General features: G+C 64.5%; 2 protein-coding genes across 4 annotated transcripts in view; both read right to left on the reverse strand.

The window, feature by feature from the left end:
* GATD3A (glutamine amidotransferase like class 1 domain containing 3A) overlaps positions 1-1,108 on the reverse strand; it is a 32,015-nt gene extending 30,907 nt beyond the window's left edge. Inside the window, exons 1-2 of one of the 3 annotated variants that reach the window (XM_039245422.1) lie at positions 918-1,108; positions 416-468 (exon numbers count right to left, since the gene is read on the reverse strand). In XM_039245422.1, the coding sequence (XP_039101353.1) occupies positions 416-468; positions 918-1,046 (182 nt within the window). In that variant the 5' untranslated portion in view covers positions 1,047-1,108. The remainder of the gene's footprint in view (positions 1-415; positions 469-917) is intronic. The other 2 variants (XM_039245424.1, XM_039245423.1) reach the window with 2 other exon arrangements.
* A 2,994-nt stretch (positions 1,109-4,102) lies between these two features.
* On the reverse strand, positions 4,103-19,714 carry PWP2 (PWP2 small subunit processome component). Its single transcript, XM_039245447.1, has 21 exons — positions 19,625-19,714; positions 18,122-18,234; positions 17,008-17,102; positions 16,703-16,802; positions 15,739-15,882; positions 14,843-14,978; positions 14,329-14,546; positions 13,999-14,142; positions 13,799-13,869; positions 13,264-13,400; positions 12,344-12,492; positions 12,088-12,235; positions 11,729-11,879; positions 10,702-10,882; positions 9,568-9,715; positions 9,105-9,213; positions 7,538-7,603; positions 6,657-6,875; positions 6,394-6,544; positions 6,176-6,250; positions 4,103-4,645 (listed from the first exon to the last, which is right to left on the reverse strand). Exons 1-21 carry the CDS (start codon positions 19,640-19,642, stop codon positions 4,471-4,473), a joined length of 2,748 nt encoding a protein of 915 aa, XP_039101378.1. The 5' UTR covers positions 19,643-19,714; the 3' UTR covers positions 4,103-4,470.
* Positions 19,715-20,383: the final 669 nt, after the last annotated feature.

Here is a 20,383-nt window from a genome sequence, read left to right on the forward strand (position 1 = left end):
GACAAGGGGCTGAGCTCAAAGTGAACCAGCAGGTGTTAAAAAACGCCGAGTATGGGGGCGCCTGGGTGGCTTAGTCGGTTAAGCGTCCGACTTTCGCTTAGGTCATGATCTCGCGGTTCGTGGGTTCGAGCCCCGCGTCGGGCTCTGTGCTGACTGCCAGCTCAGAGCCTGGAGCCTGTTTCAGTCTGTGACTCCCTCTCTCTCTGACCCTCCTCTGCTCACGCGCTCTCTCTCTCTCTCTCTCTCTCCTAGAAATAAATAAAAAATATTAAAAAAAAAAACAAAAAAAAACGCCGAGTATGAAACGGTTCTCTCGGGGTGACCACCCTACTTCGGGACTTCGAGAACTTCTCGGGCTCCGCTACGCACGCCCCCAGCGGCTCAGGAAAAGGCAAAGGGGGCTTGAGGCGCTTACGCTGAGGCCTCGTGCAGCTCAGTCCCGTCGTAGACTCCGCATCCAGACAGCACCTGCGGGGCAGCGCGGGGGTCAAGGGGAGTCCACCTGGAGGCAGCCGGCGAGGGGCGTGAAGAGGGGACTTGCATGGGGGGCAAGAAAAGGGGCGGATCTCTTGGACGAGGAGATAGCGGACAGAGGTGAAGGAGGGCTAGGGGGCGGCCCCGGAGTGGGGGCGGGGTGAGGAGGGCCCTACCTCGGGAGGGGGAGGGGAGAAGGCAAGGGGGGCGGGCCCGGGGGGAGGCGGGGTGAGGAGGGCCCGACCTCGGGAGGGGGAGGGGAGAAGGCTTAGGGGGGCGGGGTGAGGAGGGCCCTACCTCGGGAGGGGGAGGGGAGATGGCTTGGTGGAGGCGGGCCTGGAGGGGCGGATGAGGGGGACCCCGACCCCGGGCGGAAGTGGGTGGGAAGGGGCCGTGACCTCTGGCGGCAGCCGCCCCAAGCCCGCCCTCCGAAGTCCGCTCACCAGCGCGACCCTGGCCCCGGGCCGCGGCGCGGAGGTGTGGAGGGCCGCGCGCGCGGTGGGTGCGTGAAACGGCGCGAATGCGTAAGCCGCCGCTAGCCTGGGAGCCAGCAGAACCCTGACCGCCGCCATGACTGCCCGGGGACAGCGGGTCGCAGGGTCAGGTGGTCACGGAAGTTCGCGCGGAACGAGCGTGCTTCGCGCCTGCGCACAGAGCGCCCGGCCCAGACTCCCGTGGGCGCGCCGGTGGGCGGGACCGCGCCTGCGCACAGCCGGCCCGGCCCGGCTCCTCCCGCGAGTGCCCTGCCGGTGCGCTGCGTGAGTCGGCGCATGCGCGTCCCGCCGCCCCGGGGCTGCCGCCGCCTTGGGCTTGGGGTCCCAGGCCCCCGGGCGGGAGGCACTCCCCGCCCAGCTGGGGCGGGCCGTGGGACCCGGGTCGGGAGCGGCTCGAGGCTGGCCGAGAGTCAGACTCCAGGCTTCGGTATTGCCAGCACTCCTGGGAGCAGCTCCTTGATGGAGAATAACCCACGTTCACATTTCAAGGCCTCATAAACGTCGGTTTTTTTCGTTGTGTTCGAATCGGGATCCGATGGGAGCCCCCCTGGAGCGACGACAGCCACAGGGGATGTGTTTTCTGCTGGGGGCCTGCACCGCCTCTGATGCCGTGTCTCCACGCGTGAAATCCCGGCAGAGCGGGGATACCGGGACTTTGTCAGGGACTAGCTGGCATGCTCCCGTTAAGGACGGCTAGTTGTCCCGGAGTCAGTCCACGTGAACCTCCTGGAAAAGTTTTAAATTATACTTTCCCTTAATCTGTCAATTTGCAAGCTAACAGGTGTCTAAGATTATATATAATCTATATCTATATATAAAATATATATCTATATAATCTATTCATTTTTGTGAGAGTGTGAGCGGGGGAGGGTCAGAGAGAGAGAGGCACAGAATCTGAAGCAGCTCCAGGCTCTGAGCTGTCAGCACAGAGCCCAACGCGGGGCTCAAACCCACCAACAGAGAGATCATGACCTGAGCAGAAATCAGATTTAACCTGTTGTGCCCGATTCGCGAGCCCCAGAGACCTCCAAGGAGCCGACACTGATGCAAGTACAAAAGGGTCTTTATGACAAGCTCGAGCAGGGGCTCACCCGCCTGCCGGTGTCGTGGCAGCAAGGTGAAGCCAAGAACAATAGCGAACAGGGTTTTTAAGGAGTAAGGGACGGGGGTGTTACAGTACGTGTAGCATCATCACATAAGCACCAATTACAATTACAGCTTTGACCAGTATCTGTGAGGTGTTCATTCCTTTTGGTGGGACCCAATCATGACTTTTGAGAATCCTTTGAAAATGACCAATTATGAGGTGAGTTTAAAGGGCCCACGTGGGGTTTAGGCCAGCAGTGAGAAATTGGCTAGTTTGTATCTGCAGTTCCCAGCCTTGATTCAGACCATAGGAATGTTTTTTTTGATTAGCTGAACTGAGGGCGGTCCGAGGATGGCTTTAGCCTTGAGCAGTCTGAGATTGGGACTGGGATTGGGGCTACGTGCAGCCCGAGGTTTCTCTTAACGGAGGACTTCATTTTTGGCTTTTCAAACCCACTGCCCCACCCAGGTGACCCAAGATAATGTGAATGGTCACTATTGGAAACCATTGGAAAACTGTAAACACATTGTGCATTTCAACCCGAGGCTACCACTGTCTTTGATATTTAAATTGTTCCATTTTTAAGGCTTATAGTAAATCTCTGCACGTAGATCTGGGAAACTACAGTAACAAATTCAGGGTATTATAAAAGTACCAAAGATGAGCTTGGAACAATCACAGTCTTTATTCCTGAGCCTTCAACGATGACCCCTCCATTTCTACAGATTCCAAGACAGCCATTCTCAATCCTTTCCCTGCAGCTGGGAGCTCTCCCTGGGGATCCTGGGGGACCAGCGGGTCCATTCATTTCTCCCCTCAGTGTCACCTCCAGAACATGAGGGGACAAGAGTAACAATCACAGGGATGACGCTAACATGCACTCTGTCTACACTTGTGGAAGGGGAGTGTGACAATGCAGATTCTGATTCGGTAGGTCTGGGAGCCGAGCACCTGCCTTTCTACCGAGCGTGTCTCCAGGACCCCCTCCCGTTCCTCCGTCCTCTCCAGGATCTGCTCGGCTGCACTCTGTTAACCTTAAACATAAGTCTGCCGGTTATTGTACAACCGAAAATGGATTTGTCGGAGACGGGACCCCTGCCACAAAACAAACCATAGCCAACCCTTGGGATGGTGCAGAGAAGGCTCATTTGTAGAGTAAGGGCGGGGGGTGTTGTAAACAGAAAGTACGTTGGAGTAAACCGGAAGTTGGGAGCGTAGCGGCCTCTCATCGGCCGGGCCGTTGCCGGGCGGAGGACAGGCTCTCCCCAGTGGGGTCTGCCGCGGAGCAGTGGCCACGGGGCTGAGTGCCTCCCCTGCAAACCTCCAGACTGCACTCTAACCAGAGCTCCCACGATTAGTGTTCACAGCTTCAATGTGCACACGTGAAACTTAGCAGAAAAAGCAGAGGCGAGGAGTCGGGAAGGCCGGCCGGGTTTCCGGTCTCCGCGAGCGTGGGGAGAACGGTGGGCACATGCACTGTGGGTGAAGAGCCGTGGTTACAGGGCCCCCAGGCGCACGCCCCACCCGCACCCAGCCCTGCAGGCCTCCCGGAAGCCAGGCGTGGTCCCGGGACTCGTGGGCCACAGGCTGGGCCCTAGCGGATGTGACACCCGCATGCTGTCAGGGAAGAACCGCTCCGGGTCTGCCCTGCTTCCTGACCCTGCAGGCGCTACTGAGCCCCAGGGACCAGCCCTCAGCTGGGGAGAAGCTGGCCCTGCTCAGTGACCCTTTCAGGGGCCTTGAAGGGAAGAGCAGCTCGTGTCGCCACCCCTGAGCTTGCGTGAGCACGACACAGCTGGCCCGGCCCGCCTCAGCCCCCCTGCGCAGGTGTGAGCTCTCCGACACCCGCCCGCCTCAGGCCCGGGCCTGGCAGCGCCCCTCCAAGGTCAAGAGTACATAGACTCCCAGGCGGCAGCCCAGGCTCCCGGCCGCAAGGGCGATCCCACTGCCCAGCTCACCCACTCCCCCTGCACAAGGTGGCCAACGGGCAGGGGACCCCACCCCCCTGCATGACCCAGGACACATTATACATGTTTTCAATTCAGACTTCAGGGTTAATCCACTTTTACTGTAGAAACCTCATCGTATTAAAAATATAAATAATAGTCCTACAAAATCTGAATCTATAAAAATGACCCCTTTCACTTTTGTGAAAAGGCGCTTTCAACAGGAGGTGAGCAACACCCACTGTCACTGTGCCGGTCCCCGGCCTGTGTGACAGTGTGACAAGCCTGTGCTGGCCGGAAGCAGGCAGCTCTCGCCGCCGCGTGTGGTTCTCATGGGAACAGCGAGTCCTCGTGTCGGGGTGTCCGCGGCCCTCGGCCGCCTCCCCACTCACTTCCTGGGCCCCGGCCGCGGGGCTCCACGTCTTCCGGGGTCTTCACCGAACACACGGCGGTGCAGCCGTGGCTGGCGCTACACCAGCTGTCCCTCCCCGTCCTCCTGTCCGTCCCCCAGCAGGTGCAGACTGTCGTCGTCGTCGGACGTGTCTGCTTCCTCCTCGCTCCCCGGCGGCTCTGAGGGGCGCTTTATGCCCCGCTGCTTGGAAAGTGCCAGGGCGAACTGGATGTTATAGCGATTCCAGTCACAGCTGTGAAATCACACGGGAGTCGCGTCAGTAAAGGCAGCAGCCTCTCTATCAAGACTGGGACTCACCCGGCACCCAGCCACCTTCTCTGGGAGCCTGAGAAAAACCACACCAGCCCCCCACCTGACCTCGGAACTCGTTTCTGACCCACCCAGCCCTGCAGGAGTGGTGGCCTTCAAGGACCCAGCTATAAGACCTGCCCCTTCTGGTCTGTCCTCCCCGCCCCTGACCTTCCTGGACCCCATCCCTTCCCGACAGACAGCTTCGCCAGTCCCAGCAGACACGGGGGGGGGGAGGTGGTGGTGGTGCAGAGCTTCAAGGTCTTTTAGAGAGCAGAGAGGGACGCTCCCAATCAGGTCATGCCCCACGTTAACAAAAGAAAGGAAAAAAATCACACTCTTGTCTCCATGTCGGCAGCCACCCAATGAGAAAGAGCTAAGAGCTAAAGGACTAGTGAGGTGGGGGGCCTGGGTGGCTCAGTAACGACTCTCCATCTCCGCTCGGGTCACAGTTTGTGGGATCGAGCCCCGCGTCCAGAGCTGGCTCGGGACGCTCTCCCCTCCTCCGTCTGCTTACGTGTGTGCACTCTCTCTCTCAAAGTAAGTAAACTTTAAAAACAAACAACCCCCCCAAATCTAGGTTTGGCAACCTAACCGGAGCCTCCTCCCCAGTCGATACACAAATGCCAACTGCACCCTTTGCGACAGCAGCAAGTGCCCACACGTGGGACTGAGTCCAAGGAACAACGCATGTGTCGTGTGTTTCTGTGAACACCAAATAACCAAGAATCAACCTCACGAGAGGCCCTTGAAGGTTTCTCAGACTGAGCTCTGTCAAGTCACGGAAACCTCAACAAAGAGAAGGCTCTCCTGCGCACGTGGCAGGAGCGACACAGACCCCCCCCCCCCCCCCCCCCCCCGGTATCCCAGTGGGCGGCCAGGACCCGGGAACAAAAGCCTTCAGGAGAAAGAGCTTGTTTGAAGCTGAAGACTGAGGAAGTGGGTCAAGGACAGACAGAGGCCCCGCCTCTGAACACGGGGCAGTCAGCAGCAAGGACGGAGAGCACACTTGGGAACAGAGCTGGGACACCGGGACGCTGACCCTGAAGACCGAACCTCAGACCCAGGCTCCCTGCGTGCCGTCAGCGGGCCCAGGAAAGGCCCAGCGGTGACCGCAGCTGCCACGGCTCAGCTCAGCCTCAGGGCAGGGGCACAAGCTACAGGGACCACAGATGAACCGCCCGGTGACAGGACGGAGGCTTCTGACCGCGCACAACACGCCCTCCAGGCTCGGCTGAGCGCACAGGCACTCGCTTCACTGGGAGCCGGCCCCAGCCGGGCCCCAGCCCCAGCCCCCCCGCCCCGAGTCCCACCGGGTGGCCCGGGCGCGCCCAGCTCCTCAGGGAGGGGGGGCGCACCTCCCAACGTTCCGTCCCCAAGACGGACGACACGGGGGGCAGCGCCCTCCCGGCACGGAACCAGCTGGCGATGGGACCCCCCACCCTGGCCGCCAACCCCTGCCGGCAGCACGTACAGTTTGGAGATGTCGTCCAAGTGCCGCTGGACGCTCTTCTGAAGGAACTGGACGGCCGGCAGCACCTTCCCTGCTCTGGAAAGGAGACGCGCCTTAGCGCGCAGCACTCGGCCAGGCGCTGGCTGCGCCCTCGTGCACGCGCGCCGACGCAGGGGCCCCTGTGGTCTGCAAAGTGCAGCTGAGTGGCGGGTGGGGGTCGCGGCTGACGCCACCCGTACCTGGACTTCAGCCCCTGCCCGTGCGCCAGCAGCAGCCTCTGAGTCCACACGAGGTAGAATTCCAGGTGGCGAGACACTTCAAAGGACGAAGCCAAAAACTCCAGCACTTTCTCCACGTACAGCTCAGGAAGCGAGGAGCTGACCACCTCAACTGCAGGGGGACGAGGAGACCACACTCACCCCGCGAAGGGCCCCCCACCTCGGGAGAAAAGGCGCGCAAGGCCTGGGCCCCCGCCCCACGTGCCGCCCCACCCGGCGCGCACCCTGGTCCCAGGGCACCGACTCCAAGGCCTCCTGCAGCAGCGACCGCTCGTTGAGCCGGAAGGCCATGAGGATGGCCCTGGTGAAGTCCTGCTGGCGCAGGGCAGCCCGCACGCGTGCAGGCGTGACGCTGGTGTCCAGCTCGAACGGGTCAAACAGCATCTGGGCATCCAGGGAGTAGACGAGGAGCCCCTCGGTGGTGGTGGCTGCCCAGCAGCGCCCTGGGGGGGGGAGGGGCGGCTTCCTTAACACACTTTCACCTTCCCCACCTTCACTTAAAAGGCGCCGAGTCCGTCCCCACGGTCCCAAGTGCATCAGCAAGAGAGGGACCCGGGGACGCCTACCCCTCGCTCCAGCCCCAGCCACCGGCCCCTCCATGGCAGAGCCCGCGTGCGCTCGCCCACACCCCGGGAGCACCAGGCCCCATCAAGTCCTCTGTGAGCGTGTGCGCTTCCGGCTCTGCGGCCATGTCCACACCCTGACTTGCATGGCCGTATGCAGCTGCGTGTGGCTCTGCGCCCTTTCTGTCCCCTTCGATGCTGGGAGTGTCAGCTGTCAGCCACAGACAAGCCCGCTGCAGCCCTCCATCCTGTCCGCTCTGGGGACCGCACTTAGCTAACGGCCCCGGGCCCCGTGCGCACAGACCTGCCCTGACGCGCTTCAGATTGGCACACGTGAGGGACCCTCAGGGCAGCGCCCGCCTCCCCGCCTCAAGCCCAGCGTGTCGGCAGAGAACAAAGACCATGTGTTACCCGTGGGGGACAACAGACAGCCAGGGGCTCGGTGACCAGCCTCGTCCCTGGGACAGAGGTGACAGGCCCGGAAGCCCCCGGGGACCAACCCCCTGGCTCCCAGCACCACCCACCCACGGGTCGGGGCTCACCGGTGGGAGAGAAGCGGAGCGAAGTCACCCGGATTTCAGGCTTGAAGTGCCGGGAGCTCATGTCACCTGGAACATGATGGACACCTCTCGGTTACGGGGTGGCCCCTCCCCCGCCCTGCTGCCCAGACCCCGCCCCACGGCAGGCGCAGCAGGGGAGTCTCGCGCCAGGGCCCCGATGCTGTTTCACGGGCGCCGCTGGCCTCCACGGACGAGCCCCTGGTGCTGGCGCTCCTGCCGGTACCCGGCCTGGCCCACCGACACCCGCCGGGTTCTGGAACCGGCCCTGGCCCAGCTCCAAGGCTGCGAGGGCAGGGCTCCAGGTCCCACCAGCCACTCTGTGCAGTGCACAAGCCACACAACTCACAGCGCAGCTCTGTGGGGTGGGGGCTCGTCCTCCCTAGCACCACCCTACGCGTCTCTTCTAGAAACCTATCTTTATTTATTTTTAATTTCTTGAAGTTTATTTATTATGAGAGAGAGAAAGCAAGATAGCACGAGTGGGAGAGAAGCAGAGAGAATCCCAAGTGGGCTCCACTCTGTCAGCCCAGAGCCCAATGTAGGGCTCAAACCCATGAACTGTAGGATCATGACCTGAACTGAACTCAAGAGTAGAAGGCTCAGCCAACAGAGCCCCCAGGCGCCCCTGAAATTTGTTTTCCAGTCTGCGGTGTAAGTGCCAATGGGTTCCAGTCAACGGCGTGTAAGTCACTGAGGCGAGACTCCTGCCTGCCTGGCCCCAGCCACCTGGACCCTGCTCAGCGACACTTCGAGGGCCTCTCCCCACAAACACTGTGCCGGGGTTCTTGACCTTGGGCTGCCCAGCACGCGGGGCTGGCTTCTCATGGGTCCAGCAGACCCCCCAGTCTCTCCACCCTCACCGCCAGCAGCGCCAGCTCTGCTCAAGCCGTGACAATCGAGGTCCCCAGACAGGCCGAGAGGCACCCTTGCTCATCACCGAGGACTTAGAGACCCTGTTCTCGTTAAGAGGCTCCTGAGAACGTGCTCGGTGCAGGCAGGGGCCGCTGCGGGGCCCACAGCGATCATGCAGTCCTGCGCCCATCACCCAGCCAGTCACTGAGAAGCCACCCCCCATGGGCAGGGCGGGCCCCAGGCACATGGCCAGGACAAGCCAAGGCCAGAATGAGCTGGCCCAGGCCTGCACCTGGGGCCGGCGCGGGGATGGCACAGGGAAGCTGCTTGCCCGCGGCCAGCACACCGGCATCCTCGCTGGCAGTGTCCCCTCCTGACGGCCCGCCAGACCCCCGGCTCCCCTGCCTCCTCCCTGTGAGGGGCACAGCCTCCGTGGGTCTCCTGGACCACCCGCTCCCTGACCCCGGAGCCCTCCCTACAGCCCACGCGGGGGTGAGTGTGACGCATAGGCCGGGCACTGGCCGCTGTGGGAAGCCACGGGCCCAGACAGGCAGGGGGGCCTGAGGCCCCTCGAGTGTGACGGGAGACCCCGGACACGGTGGCTGCGGCCCCAGGAGGGAGCAGAGCCTCTGTCACGCAGGGAAAGCAGGCGGTGGGCAGGGTGGCCCACTGCGGACACGAGGGGCCCTCCACTCACCTTTCTTTACCCCCGGCAGCGGGATGGCGACTCCGCCCTCGGCCCCGGCGTCCTGATCGATCAGCGCCAGGTTGCCAAACTCTGTCATTTTCCTTCGGTTCAAAAATTCCTGCCGGGGCAAAGCTCTAGATGTCACACTTGTCCCGTCCCCGGCCTGCCTCACATGCCAATACTGAAGGAGACCCAGCCCCATGGGGGCTCATGTCCTCACCCCTGCGCAGCACAACCTGTCCTCAGAGCTGCTGCGGACGGGCAGGGGCCCACCACCACGGCAGTCAGATTCCCCGACGCGCCGCCCCAAGGGCTCCGGTCAGCCTCCACGAGGCCGGCACCCGCGCGGCGTCTGCTCCCTCAGCCTGCTGTCCTCAGGGAATCAAGGACACCCAACCCCAGAGTCCCACGGTCCCCGGGGAGCCAGGGCGCGGGAAGGGCGGGGGCGGCGCAGGCCCGGGCACTCGCTCACCTCCATGGCGTCCAGGGAGAGGTTGCAGGAGATCTCGAACTTCTTCCTGAGGATCTGCTCCTTGACGTGATAGATGCACACGAACTTGGACATGCCTCCCGCCAGGATGCTCTGGCCGTCCGCAGAGTAGCACAGGGTCGTGAAGGCCCTGAGCACAGGGGACACAGGTGCTAGCCAGCCAGGACCCCCCGGCGTGTGGTCCTCCTCTCGAAGCCCAGCAGGCACCCTCCTCGGGGCTCTGGCCCGGGGCTCACAAGGCGCAGTCACCGGCTGTGAGGCAGCACCCACCCCCTCCCCGAGAAGGGACCTTCCGACAGACACGGCCTTTTCATGAAAAGACCACGCGTCTCCAATCATGATGTTTCCTTGCTGAAATCAGAGTGAGAAGGAGGCCACCGGGCCTGGCACCCGCATGGCAGCCATGGGCAGGGGGGCCTCCTCGGCCCTGCACCCCTAGACACCGGGCACGGTCAGCCCATCCGCTCAGACTCGAGACCACGAACTTGGCCGTGAGAGACAACCCTCACACACACCAGATGGACAGAAGAGAAAATAAACACGTTCAAGCTTCAAAGACCACCACCGAGAAAGTGAAGAGAAAACACGGGACAGGAAGAGGTCCCGGGGACGGGTCTCGGGGAGCCCCCGTCTCCAACACGTACACAGCTCTCGTGACGCACACTTAAAATGTGCAAGGGCTCTGGACACTCCAAACTCGACTCCCAGACGGCCAGTCGGCCTACGACAGCGTCTGCCAGCTTCAGTCCTTAGGACGAGGGAAGCCGGCGCCATGCGAAGCCAGCGCCTCACGCCTGCCCCACGCGGCTGACAGCAAAGCTGACACTGAGGAGCGCTGGCGGTGAAACTGGGACCCTCCCCGCTGCCGCGGGGGATATCAAATGGTGCAGTCACTATGTAAAACACGCCGGCGGCGCCTCAAAATATGAACCTCAGCTACCACGTGACCCCGTCCCAGGCGGCACACCCAACCGAAGCGAGAGCAGAGGTGCAAACGCCAGTCCCTGACTGTCCATGAGGCCGAGGAGAGCTGAGGACACGGATGCCCACCAGTCGCAAACCCAGCCCAGGCCCCACCCCAGGCCCCGCCCCGCCCCCCCTCACTGAGGCACTCACTTCCCCTTGGCAGAGTGCTTGGCGGTGACCTTGTCCAGCTCCTTCCTGCCCGTCTTGAGGTCATGCCGGCCCTCGATGGAGCCCGTCTGCACGGCATTCTCAGGGTCCCAGAAGGTGATCTGGGAGTTCAGTGTGGCCACGGCCAACTCCGCCCCGTCGGGACGGAAGGTCACAGCCAGAGCTGAAAGGAGACGCGTCATCAGGGCCGGGGAAGGAGCCCGGCCCTGGCAGGCAGCCGCCCCCTCCATCCTCAGCCAGTGTCCACGCAGGAGAGCCGGGCGGGCTTGGGGGGAGGCCCATGGAACCTCCCCCCGACAAGCTCCACCCTGCGAGGGAGGCCCCGGGGCCTGGCACTGACGTCAGCTCAGAGCCACGTGGGACCCTGTTGTCGGCAGGGCTTCGACGGCCTGGGGGTCAGGAGGGTCCAGGTGGGGTCACGAGGCCACCCTGGTGGGGGGCACGGGGTGAGCGGCAAGGCCAGGCGGGGGGGGGGTGGCACACGGAGGGAGTGACACGGGATTCCGATAGAACCGCAGGACGCGCTGGAACCGGAACCGGGCACCCTGGAGACCCTGCGGACACAGGCCGCCAGCAGCCTGCTAAACACATGAACCTGAGCCCCGCGGGGTGGCGGAAGCCATGGCACAGGCCACGAGTCCCAAGGGTCACGTGTGTGGGGCAGATGGCCGGACCCCGGGTGGCAGGGCCTCTCAGCCAAGGGCACCCCGGTGTCCTCCCCGAGGCTCTGCCCGACAGCGCCGCTGCTTCTCCAGACCAGCAGGCGAGTAAGCAAGTGTGCGAAGCCCCCCGCCCACGTTCCTTCAGGGGAGCCCACACCCCTACAGGGGAGCCCGCACCGAGGGACACGAAACCCGGGGGGGGGTTGGGGGGGAGGGAGGGCGGCGGGGGGGTCCTGGACTTAACGTCTAAACCCACAACTTAGATGGACGGGTAGCGGCCCTGGACCAGCCTCCCTCCCTGTGCGAGAACGTCCGCCTGCCCGCACACCCCCTGCCCGCACACCCACCATCCGAGGTCAGGCCCAGCGTCTCCGTGGTCCTCCAGCTGTCCGCCATGTCCCACAGGCGTACCGTCCTGTCCCAGGAGGCGCTGGCCAGGACTGACCTCGCCGGGTTAAAGCACAGGCTGCTGATGGGGCCCTCGTGGCCAGACAGGACCTGTCGCAGCAGAGAGGGGGCGTGAAGGGGCCGCCGCCCCGAGGGTGCTGCACACAAGGTCCCGCTGCCCCGAGGCTGTGTGGCGAGTGGGGGGGAGGAGGGGGAGCCGGGGCTGCTCGCTCCCGTCGGGTCCGCAGAGGCACCCCTCCTGCGTGTGGCTGTGCCCACCCCCCCCCCCAGGCCCCGGCCCCGGCCGTGCGGCCCTTACGTCCAGGAGCCTGCCTGTCTGCATGGACCAGATGAAGACCTCGAAGGAGTCCTGCGCCCCGGCGGCAACGACCTCCCCGCTGCAGTCCACAGCCACGCAGGAGAACTGCGTGGGCCGCGGAGACGTGAAGGTGCGGAAGTTCCGGTACCTGCCCGAGACACGGGTCCAGCTGGCACGGCTCCCAGAGCCCGGACGCCCGCGCCAGTTCCTGGGGCCCGGAGGCCAGGTCCCCCCCAGAGACTATCAGAAAAATCACCTGTGAAGGTCAAAGGCACGCACAGTGCCATCCATGGAAGAGGTCACGATGACATAGCCGGTGGCAGTGAAGGTCACACCAGTGACCCCGCTCGAGTGCTCCGTAAAAGTGATAAAGCAGAAGCCGCTGAGGGTGTTCCACACCTTGACCTGCAGCGGGGAGAGCTTATGGAGACTGTGCGGGAGGGCGTGGGGCGAGCATGGGGGAGGGTGTGGGAGGAGGATGGGGGGGGAGAATGTGGGGGTGAACGTGAGGGGAGTGGGGGGAGAGTATAGGGAGCAACCATGGGGAGCGTGTGGGGGGAGACCATGGGGGGCGTGGGGGAGAGCGTGGAGGGAGGGCATGTGGAAAGTACGGGCAGAGAGTGGGAGGGGGGAGTGTGGGGGGGAAGAGTGGGGGGGGACCGTGGGGAACAGCGTAGAAGCAGAGTGTGGGGAAGAGTGTGGGGGGAGACCGCAGGGGCTTGGGGGGAGAGCGTGGCAGGAGGGCGTGGGGGGTGAGGAGGGCGTGGGGATACGGGCCCCAGCTCCGGACCATGCACGGGCACACACGAGTGCACTCCGCGTGCCCACCGAGACTAGAGAAGCCGTCTGTGCCCTGCCTCCCCATGGCCTCCGGGCGAGCGAGGGGTGGGGGGTTGCGGGGCCTGTGTCACCCAGGGGAGGAGACCTGCCCACATCCACAGCAGCCACCACGTGCCGACCCAGGGAAGAGCAAGTGCGCGTGTGCAGGGGTGCAAGCCAGAAACAGAGAAACAGGCAGCCTGGCTGGTGTGTAAACCCTTCTCATGAGCCCGGACGCAGCGGGTAAGCCCGAGCTCCAGGCTGAACCCCAAGGTTGGAGCCTGGCAGCCCCCGGCCCCCCAGCCAGCAGGACAAGGCCCCACGTCCCTCCCGCCCCCGGCCCCCCCACAGCCCCACCTTGCCGTCATCCCCGCCGGTGACGATGTACTGCCCGTCAGGAGAGTAGGCCAGCGACACCATGCTGTTGAAATGGCCCTGCTGCTTGAGCACGTAGGACTCGCTCTGCCACTCCCACACCAGCAGCTGGCCCAGGCCTGCGGGGCACAGGTGGGGACGGGCTGGGGACCTGCTCACGGCCCCGCGCCCCGCGCCACACCGGGTGGGCCCGACGGGTCCTGCCTCGTGCCGGCACCCGACCGCCCGACCCACTGAGGCAAGTGCCTCTGTCACCCTCCGCCTGAGTGAGGGGACCCAGCGGAGACGCCACCACCCCGTGTCACCACCTCGCAGTGCAGCCGCCAGAGGCCCCCAGCCACGGGCCCGGCTGACAGGGACGGGCGCTCAGCAAACGAGGCATCGCTCGTGGACTTGGCCTGCTCCTCCTGACGACGGCCGCTGCCCGCGCTCACCGGCACGGGCCCCGGGGACGAGGGGGCCGCCGGCAGCACCACGGGGCAGGGGCTCCGTCCCCGTTCTCGCCCACAGGACCAACCTGCGCAGCCAAAGGCGATCCAGTCTCCGGAGCCGTTGATGGCAACGGACGCGACCCTCTGATCGGAGACGCTGGGAGGGAAGGCGGGGTGTCTGAAGAGGGCAGTGGGCGGCCCCGCGAGCCCCCCTGGCCGGCCGCCCCATGGCCTCACCCGGCACGGCCCCGCACGCACCCCTCGCTCCACCGACGGGGGCCCTCACCTCAGGGAGTGGATGAGGTTGAACTCGGGGAGCTCGTGAAGGTGGAAGATTCCAGAGGCAAAGCCGGTGACCAAGAGGTGGGTCTTTTTGTGGTAAGCCGCGGCGGTCAGGTTGTTAAAATCTCCCTCCTTGTTGAAAAAGCACCTAAGCGGATGGTGGGGCGGGGGGTGTCAGAAGAGCTGTGGTCAGAGAGCCAGAGCGCCTCCCCTCTGCCCTCCCTGACCCTGCGGCTGGGACACCAGGCAGCCTCCCAGCTCGTCCCTGGGCTCTCTGGGCCACATCTCAGCCTCGGGGGGTGCGAGGCCCCCGCCACCCCGTGGCGACACCTACTTGGCCAGCCGGGAGTACTTCACTTTTCCCTGCTGCTCCTCCGGGGCCGGTGCGGCTTTCCCGCGGACCGTGGTCTCCTCCTCCCTCTCCTCCTCGTCCTCCCCCTCCCCCTGCAGCAGGTCTGCCTTCCAGCCCGAGGGGGGTTTCAGCCTCAGGCCCTCGGGGGGCGTGTCACACTGCCACACACAGAGGGCCCCGTCCTGGCTGAGCGTGTACAGCTGCGAAAGGAAACGTGTGGGAGTGGGCGTGGGTCGCCCTGACGCCAGCCCACGCCGGCCACGTGGTGGACAAAATCCCTCTTAGCGTCACCCGTCCGTCCGCAGCCTGCCCCCGAGCACTCGCAGAGACAACAGCCAAAGGGCAGCCAACAGGTGCCGCTGGCTCCTGAACACCCCCAGGGAACCGGGGAGGGCACCTGTGCCATGGTGGGGGGCGGGGGGCTGGGGAGGGGATGGGGGTGGGGGCGGCTGGCGCGTAGCTGAGATCCAGGAGCCATCCGGCGAGGGAAACGTACATCCAGGCTGCCGGATTCAAAGAAGCAAGCCACGATCGCGTCTTTGTGTCCTCCCAGCGCATAGTAGATAAGGTTGTGCCAGCGCTCGGCTCCGAACACCCACGTGGACATGTCTTTGCTTCCGACCGCAAAGCACCTGGACAAGACAGACTCTGCTCGTCCTCGGGACATGGGGGGGGGTCCATGCACGCACAGGGGATGGGGGGGTCAGAAGAGCTGTGGATGGAGGGCCAGGGAGCCCGACATGCATGTCCCGGTGGGCGAGTCACCGCCTTCCTCACAGGGCAGCCTCGGGGAGCCCTGAGGACGGATACCACGCCCATCGGGTGCCGCGTGGGGGCCCTGCTTAGGGCAGGAGCGCAGCCAGCCGCAGGAACAGACCCTGCCCGTGAGGAGGCGGGAAGGCGAGGCTACAGGGCGCCGCCCCCGGCCGTGCACTGGAGGCGCCCCACCTCCCATCCCGCGGTGTCCAGTGTGCAAAGCCCCCAGCCTCCACCTTTCCCCGCGCAGAGTGCAGGGCAGCTAGGAACAAGCAAGAGGCTCTCAGGTTCCTTTCAGGGCGTAGGGGTGTAGCCGTGAGAGGATGGGGCAGCCCCACGCTGGGAGTAGCTCCAGCTCCCCCGTGGACGCGGCTGCTCTGCACACCTGGGCCAGGACACACTGCATCGCAGCTCCCCCAGCGAGGCCGCCATCCTGCGCTCTGCTTTCGGGGAACACACGCCCCAGGCAGTGCAGGCCCCGCTCAGAGCCCAGAGCCATCCCGCCACCAGCCGCACGTGAGGCTGGGGAGGCCGCTCCAAACCCAAACTCTGGGCCCTGATGAGAGTCACCAGGCTTCCCCACCCAGCAAGAGGCCAGTTCCAGGTGTCCGGTCAGGCCCCGCCTGCAAGCCTCACCGCGAGTCGTCCGTCCAGTCGATGCACGTGGTCTCATCGTACGGCCCAAAGTAGGTCTTGTCCAGGACGAAGGCATTGAACTCCCGCTTCCTTCCAGGGGCATGGTACATCTGAGCGATATTGCCTTTTGTGACAACAAACTTCCTGCCGCAGAAAAGGGAGCCATCGATACAGAACACCCTTGGGGTTCCGGGACCAGCCCACCCTCCGAGGACAGCGCACCTGCTATGAAACGATCTCCTATGAGAGGCAACCGCAGGGGCCGGACTCCCCACCGCCTCCCCACGGCCCCCAGGCCCCTCGCCTCCTGCAGGGACTGAGGCCAAACAGGACAGGTGGACAGTCGGAGAGGCAGACAGACCCTGCAGGCACCCTGAACGCTGCCACCCCTCTGCTCTCCTGCCAGCCGGGGACAGGCCACGGCCAGGCCACGTTGAGAGCGCCCTGGGGGCCGGCAGGACGACAGCGCCCTGCATGACGGGAGCTGGGGAGTGGCCACTGCCTTGGAGGCCGGTCTGAGGGGTTTCTGGGTGTGGACGTGGAACGGGAGCTCACAGCTGGAACGCAGGCGGCCCCCTCCTGGGCACATCCGGTCAGCCTGGGTGTGAGCAAGCCGGGAACAAGCCCTCTCCTGTGGCCCTTGAACCCAGAGCGAGGCTGGGGACGTCGAGGCTGGGGGTCAGTGCCACCACTCAGAGCCAGGGGCCCCTTTATGGCTGTGCTTTCCAGAGGCCACAGGACCCTCGTGAGGACCATGACTGCTCTGGAGGCTGTTCTGAATGAGGACCTTTGGAACTTTCTGCTCAGGGTGGGAGTGCCAGCCCTGAAGCAGGGGGAGCAGGGGCTGTGGCCGCGACCTGCATCAAGCGAGGCCTGAGCACAGGCTCCCACGCGGCCGCCTCCCGTCGGGAGAGCCCCACTGGGCCCCACGATGCAGGGCCCGGAGTCTGCGCCAGGCCCTCACCTGCCGTCAGGAGAGAAGGACACGCTGTGCACGGAGCCCTTGAAGTGGTAGTGGTGGAGCACAGACCTGCAGACCAGACTGACCAGCAGCGCGTCGCCCCCTGCAGGAAGGGAGGGGCCGATGCGCCGTCGGCCCGGACAGGAGGACACCCAGGCGCGGCTGTGTCCCCTCCCCCCACGCCCTCCTCCCAAAGCCCACGTGGGCTGCAGGCAGGAGGACCTGGAGGCCTACCCCCCAGCGGGACAGGGTGGTGGCCCATGCATCCCAACCACCAGAGCCGCTGCTTCCCAGGCAAGGGCGTTTACCTTCATCAACGATGATGGCCAGAAGGCCGTCTGGGGACAGCCCGACACACTTGACATTGTACCGAGTGGCCAAGGGCAAAGTGCTGGATTTGTTGCTAGAAAACAACACCAGAGCTGTGTTGTTGGTCTCAGTTGTCAGACGAGTGGGGTCGGCCTCAGCCCCTCCCCCCCCCTTCCTGTCCCTTCCTGGCGCCGGGGCCAGAGCTCCTGGCTGGAGAGGCGGGAAGATGACCAGGTCCCTGGAAAACAGCTGGTAAAGCAGATTAAAGGCCTTAAATACGGGCTTTGATTTGTCAATTCTGTTCCTATAACTGCATCTGGAGAAGATTCTACAGATGTTGTAAAGTCAGGAAACTGGAAACGAGCTACACGTTAACAGAGGAGATTAACCACAGGGTCGGCACTCGTGCGCAGAACCGTTCTCCCTGGGTGGGGAAATGCGCAAACGCGGAAAAGTAAGCAACGTTCAAAACGAGTAACCACTGCTTAGGGTCTAACTCTGTTCCTTACCGTCCTACTTCCTAGTTTTCCTCCGAGAAGCATGCACTCCCTGCTCCAGCAAGCCCCCCACATCATTTAAACGCAACGGCAGCTGTGATGGTCACGTCTGCACTTGGCCCTGAGTCCCCCCACAAGCAATGCTCTCGGGGGCTTCAGGAAGTCACCCCCAGCAGAGGTGTGGACCATCGCCCCACTGTACAGATAGGGAAGCTGAGGCCTGCAGAGCAGGACAGAGACCTGGGCAGCCCCGGCGACCTGAGGGTCTCACCCTGGCCACATAAGTCTGGGAAACAGTGACAACCACTGAGGTGAAGGAAGAAACAGAGCCACACGCCTGCCCGTCCGTCCGCCCGTCCGCCCGTCCACCCGTCCGCCCGTCCGGGAGGAGGACGGCACGCCCAGCAGGCTCTGCCCTGAAGGTGAGGTCAACCGCCGAGGTGTCGGGCTTCAGCCGAGGGACCAGAACAAACCAGGCCCACCACCAACCCGACCCGCTGACACTACGCACACCCTGGAACAGGCTCTCGGGCCGCGGCACCTGACGGGGGCACCAGCGACGGAAGGCCCACATACCACAACGGTCACTGCTGTCAACGTCTTCTAGCACACTTACTTTTTAAGATCAAACACCGTCACTCTGTTTCCCACAGGACTAATCACTGAATTTCCGTCGCATGTGAAATTTAAGTTTCCACACCGATAGACCGTCCCCAGCAAATTCGAGAACTGGAAAGAAAATAAAGCCATCTTAATAGAACAAAAAGTACACAATGTCTCCATTTTGGGAAAGGGCTAAGCGAGGTCTCTCTCCGGTCAAGGAGACAGCATAGACTCCCTGCTCCCCTCAAGTCCCTGGTCATTCCTGGGGTCCCTCCAGTCGTCCCCTGGGAAGCTTGCTGGCCCCCCCGTGCAGCCCAGCCTCGAGCGAGAGAGAGGAAGCCAAAGTGAGCCCGACCCCAGGGGCCCGAGCTCCCGCAGACCTGGGTAAGGGGCACTGGGAGCGCCTGGGACACCTACGAGGGCAGAAGGCGTTTGCCAAGTGCAGAGGGAACTGGACCCACGTTTCAGGAGGAGGAGACCTACAGTAACGGATCTAGAGCAGAGGCATCTGGGGCTCAGGGCGCCTTGAACAAAGTAACCTGCTGGGATCCGATTTATTAATTGATTCATTCGTCATCAAACTGAAGTGTTCGCTGGACACGCTGCTGTCCCGGGGTCTGTGCCCTGATGCCCCCAGAGTCTAGGTCCAGGGGGCGGGGCGCCGAAGAAGTAATTACAGAGCGAGTGCAGCGCTTCCAAAGCAGAGAAAGAGATAGTAAGGGCCCCTGGAGGGGCCGCCCGAACCAGAGCCTGGAGAGACGGAGCCAGCAGGGCCAACGCCTGGCAGTGACAGAACCCCTTAGCCCGGGGGGCTCCCAGAAGGAGCCTGGTCAGCTGAGTCAGCTGAGAAGGTTTTAAGCAAAGGAAGGCTGCGGTCCAATCCCCAGCCCCCTGCCTTTTGTTGAGCCCGTGCTCATCACAGCAGGAACAGGGAGGCCAGCCAGGTGGTTAGGTGGTGCTGTCCCAACCAGGAATGGAGACAGCGGATGACGGGGGCCACCCAGCCCCTCCAGGTTTGGGTGGCAGGGAAAGAGAGCACCCAGCGGCAGGCGCCAGCAAGCGCGGGGTGGCGCAGAGGCCTGCGCTGCGGCCGGAGCCGGGCCACGCCGGGGAGGGCCTGCGACGACGCAGGGAGAGTCACGCGACCAGGCAGGAGGGGGAAGAACGGTCAAGAGCTGGGACCCACGCGGTGTGGACGCGGTAAGCCTCCAGCGGCCCCGACTGCGGAGGAAGACGAAGGGGACGTCCCGGGGCTCGGTTCCGCGGCTCCTCTGCCCGCGTGCGGCCGGGAGCCAGGCCTTCAGTCCCGGCTGCCCGCCGACGCTCACCCCGCTGGGGCTCCGTCCTCTCCGGCCCACACCTGCCGCCCGGGGGCCGGGGCCCGCCTCTCCGTCCGGCTCCGGAACCTCCGCCCACGGCCCCGAGCCGGCCGCGCAGGTTGCAGGCTGAGAGACAGTGCGGCCCACCCCGGCCCCCGGCCCCCGGCCCCCGGCCCCCGGCCCGCGCCCTCACTCACCCGGTACGCGAACTTCATCGCGGCCACCGCACGTGTGCTGTCGGGCTACCTCCGCGTCCGGGAGCGCGTCCGGGAATGGCCGCGGCGCCGCACCACAGCGCCCCCAGGCGACCGGGAGGGACGGTGCCGCCCGAGACGGAGCCCAGCCCGCAGGCCACGCCCCCTCTTCCCGAGGCGGAGTCCCAGCCCGCAGGCCACGCCCCCTCCTCCCCCAGGCGGAGTCCCAGCCCGCAGGCCCGTTCCCGTTTCGCAACGAGGAGGAGTTCCAGCACTTGGGCCCCACCCCCGACTCCTCCCCGAGGCGGAGCCGGAGCCCGAGAACCACGCCGTCACCCCGGCAGAGTCCTCTCCCCCAAGGCCCTGCTCCGTTCCTTCCCGAGGCTGAGCCCCGCCCACGCCTTTCCCGAGGCGGAGTCCCAGCCCGCGGGCCCCGCCCAGCCCCTCCCCCAGGCCGAGCCCAGCCCGCAGGCCCCGCCCCTGCTCCTCCCTTAGGCGGAGTCCCAGCCCGCGGGCCCCGCCCCCTTCCCGACAACGTTCTAGTCTGCAGGCCCCGCCCCCCGCGCCGGAGCCCTGCGCCTGCGGGCACAGAGCAGGGCTGGGGCTCTGGCCTTGGGCCCGCTGGCGCCGCTGCCCAGAAGGCTCACACCCTGAGTGGGTGAGGCACTTCTTATTTAAGCTCTGCATTATGAATGGGGAGACCAAAAACAAGGAGGCTGAGTAAACTAAAACACTTGTACTAGCGATGCTACCCAAACGTCA

This window comes from Hyaena hyaena, unplaced genomic scaffold (assembly GCF_003009895.1).
Source record: "Hyaena hyaena isolate Hyena2069 unplaced genomic scaffold, ASM300989v1 scaffold_254, whole genome shotgun sequence".
NCBI lineage: Eukaryota > Metazoa > Chordata > Mammalia > Carnivora > Hyaenidae > Hyaena > Hyaena hyaena.

What these genes read in the sequence shown, in the direction of transcription:
- PWP2 (XM_039245447.1), bottom strand. An exon ending in GTCGGTGCCCTGGGACCAGG is followed by an intron (nt 6,545 to 6,656) that starts GTGCGCGCCGGG and finishes GTCCCCCTGCAG; the next exon opens with TTGAGGTGGTCAGCTCCTCG. An exon ending in GGGCAGGGGCTGAAGTCCAG is followed by an intron (nt 6,251 to 6,393) that starts GTACGGGTGGCG and finishes TCTCCTTTCCAG; the next exon opens with AGCAGGGAAGGTGCTGCCGG.